We start from the raw sequence: 17,481 nt of genomic DNA, 5'->3' as shown, positions 1-17,481 counted from the left end.
CATCTCTGGTTTTGTAGAGCTTTGAAAGAGAGTTGTTTCTAATTCCTCAAAGGACTGGATTACAGCCTGAATATCACGGGATTGGCCCTTTTTTTTTTTTTTTAACTAAATTTGCTTTTTTTTTTTTTTTAATTTTTTTTCAACGTTTATTTATTTTTGGGACAGAGAGAGACAGAGCATGAACGGGGGAGGGGCAGAGAGAGAGGGAGACACAGAATCGGAAACAGGCTCCAGGCTCTGAGCCATCAGCCCAGAGTCTGATGCGGGGCTCGAACTCACGGACCGCGAGATCGTGACCTGGCTGAAGTCGGACGCTCAACCGACTGCGCCACCCAGGCGCCCCTATATTTGCTTTTTTATATCAGGCAGATTTTTTATTAAAATGGGAATCAAAAGATTCATGCCTTTCTAAAGTCTGTGTGAAGCATTTTAACAAAAGCCTTCTTTCTGGTTGCACAATTTAATCTGGGCTTCTAACAGTCCCTGAATATTGGCCTTTCCCTGATCATTTATAGGAGGGCCTAGGAGAAATTTTGGTCATGTTTCCTCTCTGAAGAGAGGGTTGTGACTAGTGATTAATCTTTTTTATTTCTCTCTAAATTTGCTAGGATCCTTTGAAAGTAGAGGTTAAAAGGGCTTGATAATTTAAAAGCTTTGCAGCTGTCTAGGGGACACAAATTCTTTTGCCTTGGGGGTCTAGGATACACTAGCCAAGTACATTGCCTAGGAATGCCTGAAGCTGTCATAAACTAATTACAGTGCCCTGGAAGGTAGAAGCAAAGTCAGCCTTATTGCTTTTGTTAAATTCCTTTCCTGGCTTTCAGCAATTACATGAGCAGCCTGTAGAATTTGAACGTAGAGATGAAGTTGGAGTGCTCTCTGTAAATCCTTATAGGGAAAGGGAAGTTAAAATAGGCATTTTAGGGAGAATTTATGTTGTATGTGGACCTTTATTTTAAGTCTAGTTCCTCTTCTTTCATCTTATCAAGGGAATCCCTGAGGCTAGCCATTCAACTAAGTTTAAAATGTTTTTCTTCTTTTTTCAAACATTAACTAATTTAAAGGATCTGTCGTCGGGCCATTGATGAGTAGGATCTCTTATGAGCAACTCAAACCAATAAGCCTTTTAATGCCTTAACCAAAGATACAAGAGGTGTCCAGAGAAAGGGCATAGATGACACAGCCCTCATGATCCAAAAGTTTACTCCCATAATTAATCTAAGAAAGCAGAGGCCTTCATTGCTGGTCTCCAACAAAATCTTGAGATGCTTCCAGTCAAAGACAATAATCCGTGACACTAGGCATGTGCTCCTATAATGGCAGTTTCCAGCACTAACAAGAAATGAAGGTTGAGAATATAAAGGCTCCTATGGGCTGGGACTTCTCATGGCAAACACCCTTGAGAGGTGGCATGGCCAGACAGAAAGAGAGAGAGACTCATATCCCTCTTCCTTTCAATTGGACATTAAGGTGCACCCAGATAGGTGTATCTCCTCCAGATGGTGGAGACCAAAGAGCATATTATCACTGCTCACAAAGCCAAGCTCTTAGGAGCTTGTTCTATGAACAAGACAAAGGGAAAAACCCTATCTGGTTTTTCTTTCAGCTAAATCTTGGGTGTCTTGGAGCCACACTCATTCCTAAGAGGAATGTGCCACAGAGTTGGGGATTGTGTGTTGTTTTCAAGTGTACCTCATTACACAGCTGTTTCCATGAGGTTGGCAGGTGGCCAAGTGTTAATCTAACCTGTTCTGTGACCAATTTATCCTATCACAGGAACCTTCTTAAGGTGGCAAGTGCTCTAACAGCTTTTAAGTGTTCAACCCGCACCCACCAGTTTTGCAGCTTTGGTTTCCAAGATGTCCTTTAAACAGCAGCAGGCTTATAGGGCCTATGCCTGCTTTCTGCCCTATGCTAATTCCTTATTATGACAAACAACATAAAAGAAACAAGGAAAACAAAGACTATCTCTGGTTAATCTATTTCCTCCAAAAGAGTGCTCTACCAAATTTACCAAGAGTTGCTAAGCCCAAGGACCTAGTTACACAAGTATTTTCTCCTGCTAATCTGAATTTAGAAAGAGAGAATGACTCTCACCGTTCTTGCTCTATCAGACTCCTCAGATTCCAGGAGACTGACATGGTAGGAAATCTTACCTTCTGTCGGCTCTAGGTCAGATATCCCAAGGATCTCCCAGCCACAGCTATGTTTGTGACAAGCAGCATCCAGTGTGTTAAAGTGTACTACCAACTAGGCCAGGTGTCCGGGATGAAAAATTTTCCTCTGCCTTTCAAGGTCCTTCCCAGCTAGACTCAAAAGTGAAATTGACATGAGACAGATTAAGAGGAGAAAATCAAATTTAGTTTCATAGATATGGGGAATCCACAGACATGAAATTTCTTTTTTTTTTTTTTTAATTTTTTTTCAACATTTATTTATTTTTGGGACAGAGAGAGACAGAGCATGAACGGGGGAGGGGCAGAGAGAGAGGGAGACACAGAATCGGAAACAGGCTCCAGGCTCTGAGCCATTAGCCCAGAGCCTGACGCGGGGCTCGAACTCACGGACCGCGAGATCGTGACCTGGCTGAAGTCGGACGCTTAACAGACTGCACCACCCAGGCGCCCCCAGACATGAAATTTCAAATACAGTCAGGCAACATGAAGTTTCTATGACGTCCTGAGCTAAGGAGAGGGGAAGGGGTCTGGGGATTCACAGGGAAGGAACACCATTAGCGGGAAGGTGAGAGAGATGTTTCAAAAACAAAGGTCCCCCTGTTACGCAGAGAAGTTTCTTAGGTAAAGAAGAATCTCTGTTAATTGCTCTCTTGTTGGTATAAGCTGGAAGTTGAGGGAGAGGTAAGGAGCTTTTCTTGAATCTGCTGGGTTTTGATTGCTTTTAACTAAAAATAATTTTTATGCCAAAGTGGCCCATCTTGTGGTGACCTGCCCTGGCCTTTACACATGCCCACAGAAACGTACTGAGGAAATGAAGGTAACCAGGTATCAGTGTAGACAAAAGAAGGCATAGGTTAATTAGTCTATTAATATATTTATTTTCTTCCCTGTGTGCTGACTCAGAAAAAAAAATTAAATGAGTATTTAATTTATGTGTCATTTTTAGGAAAGAGAGTTTGTATTGGAGAAGGCCTGGCCCGCATGGAGCTGTTTTTACTACTGGCCAACATTTTACAGCATTTTACGTTGAAATCTGTGGTTGATCCAAAGGACCTTGAAACTGCCCCAATTGTCAGTGGGGTGGGTGCTGCACCGCCCGTATATAAGCTGTGCTTCATTCCAGTCTGAAGAAAGGTCAGGCCTCATGTGAACAAGCCAGATGCTTTCTGTCCTGTGTGTTAGCTGTATGACATTCCTGACCCTGTCTCTTCTAATTTTCCTCATCCTTTCAGATTCAGTTCAGATTTCCCCACATGGAACAAAAACTCACTTTCCAATAAAATTCTTTTTGTAATTGTGAGATCTTAAGCTGTATCTCATCTGCAGTGTATACCAAATGTAAGAGACTTCAAATGTCATATTGAATATTAAAAATTATCCTGAGTTAAAAAAGTTTTTTAAATATATAAAATTTGCTCGTCTCTTACTCCAGTTAGCTCTCCAGGGGAATAATCTCTTGATAGTTTGGCATGTACAATTTGTTTTTTTCCCAATAATTATTAAAAAATAACTGGGGGGGGGGCACCTGGGTGGCTTAGTTGGTTAAGCATCCCACTTGATTTCAGCTTAAGCCATGATCTTGCAGTCATGAGATCGAGCTCCATGTCAGGCTCTGTGCTGAGCTTGGAGCCTGCTTGGGATTCTCTCTCTCTGCCCCTTGCCTGCTTGTGCTCAATCTCTCTCAAAATAAAATAAAAAAAAAATCGTGTGTGATGCATGTTTGTGTATACATGTATGTATAAGTATATACATGCAGGGAGAAAACAGAAGATCATTCTAGCCAGAGGCAATAACATGAGATAAAACTTGAATTTGCTGCTCTGTCCAAGGATGCCCTTCCTGTTTTCCCCTACTGGTTAAACACACAAATGGAGACACACACATACACAGACATAGTAAGGCAAAGAATAGGGGAAGGTGATGTGTATGTATGGTTATATTTGAATACACATATCAGAAATATGGGTTTTTATGTATGTGTGTATACACATATATTTATAATATACCTATGATTTGCTGGTGACATATTTTTACAAGTCATATAAAAAAAATACCCTGTTGTATGGCTATAATTTTTAAAATTATCTCCTTATTCAAGGGTATTTATTTTTGAATTTTTGTTGATATAAAAAGGCTGCTATATGTGTCTTTCATTATTCAGGAATGAATGTGAAGTGGCTGCACATACATGTGCACTTTTATTTTTCATACATACTGAAGCATAAGACAAAAATTATGTGTCTGTTTACTTTTCTATCATGAGTATATAATCAAAACACTATTTGACCAAATCCTTGTATAATATTGAGGATTGAATTCTTTGGTAGATTTAGTCATTTTTAACTAAAACTTCATAGATTTTCAAGTAGGAAATCCTATCACCTGTAAATATTTCATTGCAATGACCAGGAATTTCCAGAAATAAATAACATCTATATATCTCTTTCTGACTTACCACACACACACGTGCATATAAATTTGTCAGCATGGGAAAAAGATGAAAGCTGTGAGGATTTGTGGGGACAAGATAACAGAGGGCTTGGGAAATCTGATACTTGTATGATTTTATTCTTGAGGTGATTTCTGATTTGAAATCAGGTGCTGAGTGGCTGAAAGGCTAACTATAAAATATTTAAGAGCCTTAGAATCTGAAAAGAATTTTTGCAGATTCTCCGGAGTAGAAGAAAAAGAATAGAGATCAGAGCTGGCCAAGTAAGAAGGACCAAGTAAACACCTCCACTTGAGCTAAAGCCTGAAAGTCTTGGGGGAGCTGCATGCAAGGATCAAGAATAAACCTGGGGACGCCTGGCTGGCTCAGTCGGAAAAGCATGCAACTCCTGATCTCGGGGTTGTGAGTTTGAGCCCCACGATGGGTATGGAGATTACTGAAAAATAAAACCTTAAAAACAAAAGCCTGAAGCTAAACAGGCTGATTACTAGTAAGGAAATTTAATCAGTAATCAAAAAACTCCCAATAAAAACAAGTCCAGGACCAGATGGCTTCACTAGTGAATTCTACCAAACATTTAAAAGAAGAAGACCTAAAACATATTCCCCTTAAACTATTCCAAAAAATAAGTGAAGGATAAAAAAAAAAAAAATCACATGATCTCAATAACTTCGGAAAAAGTATTTGACAAAATTCAACATCCATTCATGATAAAAGCTCTCAACAAAGTGGGCTCAGAGGGAACATACCACAACATAACAAAGGCCATATCTGACAAACCCACAGCTAACATCAACCTCAACGGTGAAAAACTTAGAGCTTTTCCTCTAATATAAGGAAACAAAGGTGCCCACTCTCACCACTTTTATTCAACATAGTACTAGAAGTGCTAAGCACAGTATTCAGATAAGAAAAAGGAAAAAAGGGGGTAGCAGGGGAAGAAAAGAAAACACATCCAAATTGGTAAGGAAATAAAATTGTCACTATTTGCAGATGATGTGATACTATACAGAGAAAACACTAAAGCTTCCTCTGAGTATAACTTTTGACTCCCTCAAAACTACTAAAGCCTACTGTTCACCAGAAGCCTTACTGATAACATAAACAGTTGATTAACACATATTTTGTATATTAGGTAGTGTATTCTTATAATAAAGCAAAGCTAGGGAAAAAATATTAAGAAAATCATGAGAAAATACATTTACAGTACTGTATATTTTTATTAAAAATTTTTAAAAATTACACAGTACTATATATTTATTTCAAATCTCTGCTGGTCACAGGTCAATTGTATATACAATGGAGTATTATTCAGCCATAAAAAAAAATCTGCCATTTGCAACAACATGGTTGGATCTTCAACACGTTATGCTAAACGAAGTCAGAGAAAGACAAATACTGTATGATCTCACTTATATATGGAATCTAAAAAACTGGATAGACACAGAGAACAGATTAGTGGTTGCCAGGGGTGGGTGGTGGGGTAAATGAGTTAATATGGTCAAATGGTACAAGCTTCCAGTTGTAAGATGAGTAAGTTGTGGGGATGTAATGTATAGCATGGTGACTATAGTTAACTATATCATATTGTTGAAAGTTGCTAAGAGAATAGATTTTAAAAGTTCTCACCATATGCAAAAAAATTGTACCTACGGAGGGAGGCTTGTGTTAAATAACCTTATTGTGGTAATCTGTAATATATACATATATCAAATCATTATGCTGTACACCTTATGTTTATACAATGTTATATGTCTGATCTCAAGGCTAGAAAAAATTCCTTATATAAAAATTAAAGAAAAAAACTTTATACTGATTTTATATGGCTTTAAGCAAAGATAAAGGACTTTCCAGAAAGGGTTTCTTAGTATTTACAACAATTGTATAAACTATATAAATGCATGTTGTACTGGGAATTAATGCTTCTAGCTCATCAGGAGCTTCGTGTCCTCCTGTTGGTAAATACATGAGAAATCTGAAGTGTTCTGCGTATGTAATTTTTTCTCTTTCATCTCAAAAGAAATAAAATAGCCACACAGAATGGTATAAATGAGCTAGGTCAAAATATAAAGGAGATTGCCCTGTCCCAGCAAGTACTTTACATTTTTTTTTAAAGATTTATTTTTGAGAGAGAGAGAGTACAAGCAGGGGAAGGGCAGAGAGAGAGGAGGACAAAGGATCTGAGGCAGGCTCTGTGCTGACAGTGGAGGCTGAGCAGATGTGGGGTTTGAACTCACAAACCTTAAGATCATGACCTGAGCCAAAGTGAGGTGCTTAACCAACAGAGCCACCCAGGCAACCCCCTCACCCCCCGCTGCCGACCCCCAGGAAGGACTTTAAAGTTAAATCTTTAGCTTAAGCCCTAGTCTGACCACACAATTACTGCAGAAAACAAAGAGCAAATAAAGAAATAGAAACCTGGCTATGAACTCCAAATAGATTCCCTAGCTTGCTCAAGAGAGTTTGATAGAATTTTTCCATGTTCTGACTATGAAATGTTTTCTCAACAAATTAGTTTACCTTGACTTATCTCCAAATTAAATAATGAATTAGATTATAAATTTTCCTAAATTCAACAGAACTCTTTTTTAACTTGACTATAAAGGTTAATAAACATTTATATAAATTCAAAACAAAAGAAAATCTCTAGATGGGGCGCCTGGGTGGCTCAGTCGGTTAAGCGTCCGACTTCGGCTCAGGTCATGATCTCACGGTCCGTGAGTTCGAGCCCTGCATCGGGCTCTGTGCTGATAGCTCAGAGCCTGGAGCCTGCTTCAGATTCTGTGTCGCCCTCTCTTTCTGACCCTCCCCCGTTCATGTTCTGTCTCTCTCTGTCTCAAAAATAAATAAAACATTTAAAAAAAATTTAAAAAAAAGAAAATCTTTAGAAAAGAAAACTTGAACTTCTAACACTTAAAATGGCAGATTTTTTTTTTTATTCTATAACTCAGAGCAGAAAATTTTAACTGTGCCTTAAAATAAATGACCTGAATTACTAGTTTGCAAGATAATAAACTAATGAATGCAAATTGAAAGAAAACCATACTAAGTAAACTTTAGTAGTAATTTTAAAAATCTCAGATAACAAGAAAACCCCAAATATATGAAAATTAAACCACACACTTTCTAAGTCATCATTGGGTGAAAGAATAAGTCACAAGAAAAATATTTTTAATTGAATAATAATGAAAATACAACTTACCAGAATTTATGGGGATACATCCAACACAGGACACTTAGAGGAAAACTTAAAGCCTTAGAATACCTAAAATAGAAAAAGAAGAAAAGTCCCAAGTCAATGATATCATCTCCCACTTTAATAAAATATAAGAGAGAACATTAAATTCAAAGCAAGCAGGAAGGTGGAAATAAAATATAAAAGCAGAAATGAATGAAATAAAAAAGAGGAACACCTGTGTAGCTCAGTTGGTTGAGTGTCCAACTCTTGATTTCAGCTCAGGTCATGATCTCACAGTTCATGGGATGGAGCCCCACATTGGACCCTGCATTGACAGTGAGGAGCCTGTTTGGCATTCTCTCTCTCCCCCTCTCTGCCCCTACCCTGCTTGTGTGTGGGTACATGAGTGCACATGCAATCAGTCTCAAAATAAATACATTTCTCTCTCTTTTGAAAAGAGAGAGAAAAGCAGAAGAGAAAAACTAATGAAAGCAGAAATTGACGCTTTTAAAAAAAAATTAATAAAATTTATAAACCTCTAGCTACAAAAAAAATGGAAAACATACATTGTACTGATATCAGTAATAAAAGAAGGGACATCACTATCGTGCCTTCAGAGCATTAAAGAATAAGAGATTATAAACACCTTTGTCAACCCATGTAAGATGGACAAATTCCTTAAAAGACACAAGATCCATGCATGGGCACCTTGGTGGCTCAGTTGGTTAAGCATCCAATTCTTGACTTCAGCTCAGGTCATGATCCCAGGGTCATGGGATTGAGCCCCATGTTGGGCTCTGCACTGAGAGTGCATCCTTCTTAAGATTCTTTCTTTCCCCCTCTCTCTGCCCCTCCCCTGCTCATGCTGTCTTTCTAAAATTAAAAAAATTAAAAGAAAAAAAAGACACAAAATCCCATATCTAACCCAACAAGAAATGGTAAGCTTGAGCAGCCCTACATAAATTTTAAAAGTTGTGTTAGTAATTAAAAACTTTCCAGCAAAGGAAACTCCAGGCTCATATGGCTTCATTGGTTAATTCTACCAACAATTAAAGGAAAAAGGAAAAACAACAACAACAACAACAACAACATATCAATACTACACAAAATCATTCAGAAAAGTAAAGACACTTCTGAACTCATTTTATGAGGCCAGTAATACCCTGATTTCAGAACTAAAGACATCACAAGGCAAAAGAACTACAGATCACTAACGTTCATAAACATAGATGCAAAAAGACTTAACAAAACATTAACAAATTGAATTCAGTATTACACTAAAGGTATCATATGTCATGAGGAAGTGGAGTTTATCTTCAGCATGTACGGTTGGTTTAACATCTGAAAATCAATCAGTATAATTCACAATATTAATAAAGGAGAAAACTATGTATTTTTTTCATTGGATACAGAAAAAGCATTTAACAAAGCCTAATAGCCTTTCCTGTGTTAAAAAGAAAACCACAGGCCCCTCAAAAGAGTCACTTATATTAAGGTCCCACATCAGCACCCCAAGACATAATGCCTAGCCTAACTGCAGTTTCAACCCACCTAGGAATGTAATCTTTAACCAGTCAACATAAAATTCACTAGTCAGCACTAGGAAATTTACGGATAGACCACTTCTGTTCCCCCTTAGGAGGGTTACGTTACCTAAAATAATGCATTTTTTCCAGCCTCCTCTCTGCCTTTATAAATCTTTCCTTTTCTTGGGCTCCATGGAGCTCCTTTCCATTTGCTGGATAGGATGTTGCCTTATCATGAATAGTTTGATAAAGCCAATTTGATATTTTAAATTACTCAATTGAATTTTGTTGTTTGACACATGATTAAAACTCTTAGCTAACTAGGAAGGAAACTTTCTCAACCTGATAAAGGGCATCCATGAAAAACCTACAGCTAATAACATATAAAATAAGGAAAGGCTGAAGTTTTCTACCAAAGATTAGGAATGGAGAAAAGACATCCAGTCTCACCATTTTTATTTAACGTTGTACTGGACATTCTAATCAGTTTATTAAGACAAGGAAAAAATAGAAAGCATTTCAGCTGGGGGAAAGAAGTACAATTGTCATTATTTGTAGATGATATGATGCTGTAGGCAGAAAACACCAAAGAATCCACAAAAAAAGCCCCTGAAACTAATAAATTTAGCAAGATATAAGGCCAATGTCCAAAACTCAAGAACAAAATCAAGTGTTCTATGTACCAGTAACAAACTATCAGAAAATGACATTTCAAAAAAAATCCATCCACCAATAGCATCAGAAATAATAAAAGATTTAGAATTAAGAAATGATGTGAAACACATTTATATAGAAAACTATAAGACATTGCAAAGATAAATTATAGAATAATTTTCAACTTAATTTCAATTATCAACAGGCAAAATAAATTGAAATTTTGCCCTGTACTGCTTGAAATCATATTTAGAACCCCGAAGATCATTTTTTTTTAAGTACATCCAATGTAGGGCTTGAACTCATGACCTTGAGATTAAAGTCACATGCCCTACTGACGAAGACAGCCAGATGCCCCTCAAACTTCAGTTTTAATGGGGAAATCATGTTGCTTTTTGTAGTCTTCAAGCATATTGCCATATATAATCATTTTCAGTATAAATTTCAGTACTACCTTTTGAGGATATCCTCCAGCTTGCACGGTGAGAGGGCTCCCATTGATTTCACGTCACTCACTTGAGGCAAAGTTTATGCAATGAGATGGCTAAAATTAATCAATAAAATGTTTGTATTTATTGAACCACTGCTATCAATAATAGGAAATCTTTGAGTCAGTCAACTCCTAAATAAAGTTCCTTCTTAACTGAAATATTATTAATTCTAAGTTTGGAGCAGAGTTTTTATATTCTTTGAAGAGAAAGACTGAAGTCACCAAGAAATGGTTTTCCTTCATTGTCAAGTGAAAAATTAAAGGGCTGAGAGACACTTCAGAAGCCAAGCTGATCATTGGACCCCTCAGTGGCTGTGGTTGGAGCTCAGCCCAGGCCAGTGAGATGGTTGCAGGCACAGTAATCACAGGTCACGGTGCTGGGAGGGGACAGTGGGTGCAGAGAGCCAACTTAGCGGGAGGCCTAAACAGAGCAGTTGACCAGTTATACAGTGCCAAGACAGTTTCTTTAAAAGAAATAAGAGCTAAGGACAGATTCATAGAAGACAAAATAAACAAAACTCAGAAAGTAATTGGTCACAGTAGAAATCTGGCAAAAGACAGCACCAATCTAGATCGTTTCCTAAAATACAGAAATATAAAAGCAGCTATTAGAGAATCATTATGCTGTTATTTGATATGCTTTGATTTTTTTAAAGGAAAAACAAGGCATATTGGATTGGTAACTTGAACTCTGACATGGAAATATCCTTCACAGATGGCCTTGGAACAATATCATATTGAAAGATTTTGTGTAGATAAAGTGCTTGGAACAATGCCTGGCACACAGTAGCACTACACAAATATTTATGATCATACTATGGCTTTAGAATTTTGTTGTCTGCAAGCTGGCCTTGAACAAAAATTTTCTGAAATAGGATAGTACACAAAATGCTGGTAGAAAAACAACATTGCCCATTGGATGATTATAACAGCTTGTGACTCAAGCTTCATATCTCCCTGGCAAAAACTTTAAGTGTTTGAAATCTGGCTAAAACACGCTAGAAGCAAGTCTGTGTGCTCCTTTTTGTTTCTTGTAGGTCAGCGCAGCCAGGATTCCATGAAAGAAAAGTGACTTTTCCTCCATGACTACCAGACCCCCGGTTGCCCATCTCTGGAGACGCAAGCCTCTCTGCAGAAGCAGACGGTAACCAGGAGAGGCAGAGTGATGGCAAAATGCTATAGGGTCAGTCCTGTCTTCCCACTCCTTTCCCAGCAGGTCCCGGTGTGACTTCACTGCTTTTCTACTCAGGGAACTGTCTTGGCCACAAAACGTTCAGAATGTACCAAGCCAGAAAGGCTTGTTGTAAGAGAATGTATAGACAGCTTCCATTTTAAAGAAAACAGTACTGGAAGGGATTTTCCCAATTTTTAAAAGTAGTTACTAGGTGGTGAAATTGCGTGATTTCTCTTAGGTATCTGATGTTTTGACACATACAACACAGAACATGTATTAGTTTAATTTATTTTTTAAAGTAATGTCTACACCCAGCATGGGCTCGAACTCACAACTCTGAGATCAAGAGTCCCATGCTCTACCAACTGAGCCAGCCAGGCACCCTGGGAACATGTATTAGTTTAGCAAAAAAGAAAACAAAATAGCACAAGTTATTTGGAAACAATGGTTTGATTTTTTAAAGCCTGGAGAGTTTCTGCATATGCACTTACCAGTCTGGTCTTAAATATGTTATTATTTAGCATCAGAAATCATTTTTATCAAGATTAACACTGTAATCAGAATGCAAAACATGAAGCCCAGCTGTACCTTGAAAGTAATATAAGCAGGCTGGGTCCAGAGACCCAGAGGGGGTCCTGCAAGACTAGCCAAGAAGGCCCTTGGCTTCACATAGATTGGAAATCAAACGTGAGGCAACAGGAGGTGGAAGCAGAGTTTACTGAAAACATAGAGCAGATACAGACTGAGTGTCCGGGAGACTCAGGAAGGAAAGGAGGGAGTCTCGTCTTTGCTTGGTGTCTGGGATTTTCACTGACAACTGTGGTGTGGTACACACATCCCCAGGCATCCAGGAACCGGGCGGAACAAGGATAGGTGTCCTTCATAAGTCACTTGTTCCCTGAAGCCCAGGGTCTTGGCGTCAAGGTGTTTGGAGTCAGTGGTCTTGGAGAACATTTATGATGAGCCTGCCTGGTCACTCCTTAGATGCTACCTATTGTGCTGGAAGACTCCAAAGAAATCATTAACCCCTGTAAGGAGGACATACGTTAAGGCATGTGTAAGGTGGGGGTGCAGGTCCCAGTAAGAAAAGAAGCAGGAAAAGCAAGGAAAAAGAATGGGTTTTTTTCATGGAGTCCCTTCACCCTCTCTGTCTCAAAAGGACAAGTATAAACATATGATCAGACAAGATCAGAATAGGAGAAAAGGCTTACTTTCAGATACTTGAAACATCTTCCCTTTTTGAAATGGCCTTAAACATCTTGCTCAATTGCAGGGGGGAGGGTGTGTCGGGGACTGGGGCCTTCTGGTAAGATCTGGGTTTATGGCTTATACAGTTTGGACAACCACCAGTAGCTGAGTAACCACATCGTATCAAGACACAGAACAATCCCATCCCCCTGGAAAATTCCTTCCCACCTCTTGCTGGCAATCCCCATCCTCAGAAGCAACCACTGTTCTAGCAATTAGTTTTTTACCTCTTTTAAGAACTTCATAGAAGTAGACATTCTTCAATGATGAAATTGGCTCTTTGCAAACACAAATCTTCGAGGTTTAAAATTATCATTAATAAAATTATCTTTTTAAACGATTGAAGGAAGCCTTCTACTTTTGGAAGTCTACCTAGTTACCATGAGATTAGTCTCATACTTCCACCATCAAATGCTATTATATTTATACAACACAAAAATAAGATATGGGTAGCCTAAGTCTAATAATCTTAGGGAAAATAATCACTGGGAAGTTTGGGTGTGATTTGCTTCTGTTTCTTTTTAAAGAAACACTTCAAATAAGATCAGTTTAAATAAGCCTTGTTAAAAAACAAAATTCAACCAAGTAAATTTGAAGATCTGATTCCTGAATCAGGCAGCATCCCATCTAGCAAATAGAGGGGGCTCTAAGAAGATATACAAAAGAGAAGGTATTTATAAGAGGGTAGGGCAAGAGAGTTATTAGCAAAAGGATTGTTTCAAGACGTGGCTGCTTCCTAGAGAGAAAAGCAAGTTGTCTTTTCATACAGATTGACTCATCTTTCTTTGGGGGAGTGGAGAGGACCCAGGTGGCAGATTCATTGGTGCTGAATGAAAAATTCTGGACTAACACTGTTTCTGGCAAAGGTTGAAGTTGCAGTTAGATTATGTATTAAGCCCCAGTTTGGGACTTCAGCCTAAATGACATCATTTTAGGCCTGTGGATTTTTTTTTAACAGCCTTACTGAAATTTGGGCATTTTTTTTCCTTATAGAAAAAAAAAAAAAGATATATGAGTACTTCTCGCAGGAGTTGAGGGACTTTCTTATATCCTAAAACCCTCTTTGAAGGTCTTCTTACTCTTTGATCTATGTGTTTCATCAGTAAATATTTACTGAACAATTAACACCAGGGTCTGGGCTAGGAATTAAGGGAAATACATGGGGCAGGGGAAGAGGAGTGCTTAAGTATCATATTTCCTTGTCTAGATTGCATGTCCTAACCCCAGGACAGGTGATTATATACTTTACAGGGTAAAGAGGAATGGTGTAAATACAGTTAAGTTCAGGATTTTAAAATAAGGAGGTTATCCTAAATTAGCCAGGTGGACCAAATGCAATGGCACGGTCCTTAGGAGAGAGAGGGAGCCAGGAAGATTAAGGTAAGTAGGGGAAGATAAGCAAGAGGATGGAGTGATGGGAGGAAGGAGTCACGAGCCAAGGAATTCTGGCAGCATCTCAAAGCTGCAAAGGCCAGGGAATGGGTTCTCTCCTAGAGCCTCAGAAGGAAGGAGCCTTGCCAGCACCTTAATTTTAGCCCAAAGAAACAGATATTGGACTTTTAACTCCAGAATTATAAGATAGTAAATCTGTATTGTTTTGAGCCATTAACTTGGTGGTAATTTGTTATACTAGCATTAGGAAACGAATACAAATACTACCTTCCTCTTAAGTTTATGAGAAGGATTAATTAATACAAAACAAGAGAAGTGGCAAAAACATTGTAAGGAGGTTCAGAATATGAAGCATGGGGAAAGTGGCAATGGAGAAGAGATTACAAGTTTCAGTAAGAATCTCAGGGTAGGTGTCATGCACCTAATAACATTAGAACAAGGCACTTTGTGTTGGCACACACATGTTTTCTAATACTACCATTAAAATCTTTTCATTTCCCAGCCTCTGCTCCTTCCTCACTCATGCTTTCTGTCTCAAAATAAATAAATAAATAAATAATAATAACAAAAACTTAACAAAAGCGGGGGGAGGGGGGAGCACCTGGGTGGCACAGTCAGTTAAATCAAGTTAAACTTGATTTTCATTCAGATCATGACCTTACTGTTCATGGGATCAAGCCCTGCATCAGGCTCTGTGCTAACAGCCTGGAGCCTGTTTGGGATTCTCTCTCCCTCTGTCTCTCTCTCTCTCTCTCTCTGCTCCTTCCCCACTCACACTCTCTTTCTCAAAATAAATAGATAAATAACTTAAATTCTTTTACCAATCAAGGTTTAAAGAAATATAATACGGCTTTAGTTTGTACATTTTTAAAACCTTTTCATTTGTTTAGTAACCATTTCATCACTTATTCTGTAATCTGTCCATTCAAATCATCTGCTCGAATTTTTATCACTTAGAACTTTCCCTGGCATACCGTATAGTAGAAAACCAGCAAGTTGTAGAATATTATGTGTACTATGAGTCTAGCTGTAAAAAAAAAAAAAATTTTTTTTAATTAATTTTATTTTTTAAATTTACATCCAAATTAGTTAGCATATAGTGCAACAATGATTTCAGGAGTAGATTCCTTAATGCCCCTTACCCATTTAGCCCATCACCTCTCCCACAACCCCTCCAGTAACCCTCTGTTTGTTCTCCATATTTAAGAGTCTCTTATGTTTTGTCCCCCTCCCTGTTTTTACATTATTTTTGTTTCCCTTCCCTGTTTCATATCTTAAAGTCCTCATATGAGTGAAGCCATATGATACTTGTCTTTCTCTGACTGACTGATTTTGCTTAGCATAATACCCTCTAGTTACGTCCACGTAGTTGCAAATGGCAAGATTTCATTCTTTTTGATTGCCGGGTAATACTCCACTGTATATAAATACTACATTTCTTTATCCATTCATCCATTGATGGACATTTGGGCTCTTTCCATACTTTGGGTACTGTTGATAGTGCTGCTATAAACATTGGGGTGCATGTGTCCCTTCGGAACAACATACATGTATCCCTTGGATAAATACCTAGTAGTAGCAATTGCTGGGTCATAGGGTAGTTCTATTTTTAATTTTTTGAGGAACCTCCATACTGTTTTCCAGAGTGGCTGCACCAGCTTGCATTCCCACCAACAATACAAAAGAGATCCTCTTTCTCCGCATCCTCGCCAACATCTGTTGTTGCCTGAGTTGTTAATGTTAGCCATTCTGACACGTGTGAGGTGGTATCTCATTGTGGTTTTGATTTGTATTTCCCTGATGATGAGTGAGTGATGTTGAGCATTTTTTCATGAGTCGGTTGGCCATCTGGATGTCTTCTTTGGAGAAGTGTCTATTCATGTCTTTTGCCCATTTCTTCACTGGATTATTTGTTTTTTGGGTGTTGAGTTTGAGAAGTTCTTTGTAGATTTTGGATACTAACCCTTTATCTGATATGTCGTTTGCAAATATCTTCTCCCATTCCATAGGGTTGCCTTTTAGTTTTGCTGATTGTTTCCTTGGCTGTGCAGAGGCTTTTTATTTTGATGAGGTCCCAGTAGTTCACTTTTCCTTTTGTTTTCCTTGCCTCTGGAGATGTGTTGAGTAAGAAGTTGCTGTGGCCAAGATCAAAGAGGTTTTTGCCTGCTTTCTCCTCGAGGATTTTGATGGCTTCCTGTCTTACGTTTAGGTCTTTCATCCATTTTGAGTTTATTTTTGTGTATGGGGAAGAAAGTGGTCCAGGTTCATTCTTCTGCATATCTCTGTCCAGTTTTCCCAGCACCACTTGCTGCAGAGACTTCCTTTATTCCATTGGATATTCTTTCCTGCTTTGTCAAAGATTAGTTGGCCATACGTTTGTGGGTCCATTTCTGGGTTCTCTATTCTGTTCCATTGATCTGAGTGTCTGTTCTTGTGCCAGTACCATACTGTCTTGATGATTACAGCTTTGTAATACAGCTTGAAGTCCGGGACTGTGATGCCTCCAGCTTTGGTCTTCTTTTTCAAGATTGCTTTGGCTATTTGGGGTCTTTTCTGGTTCCACACAAATTTTAGGATTATTTGTTCTAGCTCTGTGAGGAATATTGGTGTTATTTTGATACAGATTGCATTGAATATGTAGATTGCTTTGGGTAGTATCGACATTTTAACAATATTTTCTTCCTATCCAGGAGCATGGAATCTTTTTCATTTTTTTGTGTCTTCTTCAATTTCTTTCATAAGCTTTCTATAGTTTCCAGTGTGTAGAGTTTTCACCTCTTTGGTTAGATTTATTCCTAAGTATTTTATGAGTTTTGGTGCAATTGTAAATGGGATCGATTCCTTGATTTCTCTTTCTGTTGTTTCATTGTTGGTGTATAGGAATGCAACTGATTTCTGTGCATCAATTTTATATCCTGTAACTTTGCTGAATTCATGAGTCAGTTCTAGCAGTTTTTTGGTGGAATCTTTTGGGTTTTCCATGTAGAGTATCATGTCATCTACAAAGAGTGAAAGTTTGACCTCCTCCTGGCTGATTTGGATGCCTTTTCTTTGTGTTGTCTGATTGCTGAGGCTAAGACTTCCAATACTATGGTGAATAACAGTGGCGAGAGTGGACATCCCTGTCTTATTCCTGACCTTAGGGGGGAAGCTCTCAGTTTTTCCCCATTGAGGATGATATTAGTGTTGGGTC

At 38.3% G+C, this 17,481-nt stretch overlaps 1 protein-coding gene and 1 long non-coding RNA gene across 3 annotated transcripts in view; one reads left to right on the top strand and one right to left on the bottom strand.

Moving 5' to 3' along the window:
- LOC122493053 (cytochrome P450 2C21) overlaps nucleotides 1-4,619 on the top strand; it is a 30,765-nt gene extending 26,146 nt beyond the window's left edge. Inside the window, exon 10 of one of the 2 annotated variants that reach the window (XR_006299808.1) lies at nucleotides 3,124-3,229. Coding sequence is in view for 1 of the 2 variants with exons in the window: in XM_043597027.1 (XP_043452962.1) it covers nucleotides 3,124-3,305 (182 nt within the window). In the remaining variant the exon portion in view is untranslated. Of the gene's footprint in view, nucleotides 1-3,123 lie in introns of both variants that reach the window. The other variant, XM_043597027.1, reaches the window with a different exon arrangement.
- LOC122493054 overlaps nucleotides 1-8,038 on the bottom strand; it is a 28,420-nt gene extending 20,382 nt beyond the window's left edge. Inside the window, exon 1 of the long non-coding RNA XR_006299809.1 lies at nucleotides 7,829-8,038. This is a non-coding gene — a long non-coding RNA (uncharacterized LOC122493054). The remainder of the gene's footprint in view (nucleotides 1-7,828) is intronic.
- Nucleotides 8,039-17,481: the final 9,443 nt, after the last annotated feature.

This window comes from Prionailurus bengalensis, chromosome D2, assembly GCF_016509475.1.
Source record: "Prionailurus bengalensis isolate Pbe53 chromosome D2, Fcat_Pben_1.1_paternal_pri, whole genome shotgun sequence".
NCBI classification, from domain to species: Eukaryota; Metazoa; Chordata; class Mammalia; order Carnivora; family Felidae; genus Prionailurus; species Prionailurus bengalensis.
The sequence above is the reverse complement of the archived record's forward strand: the minus strand, read 5'-3'. Positions and strand labels throughout refer to the sequence as shown.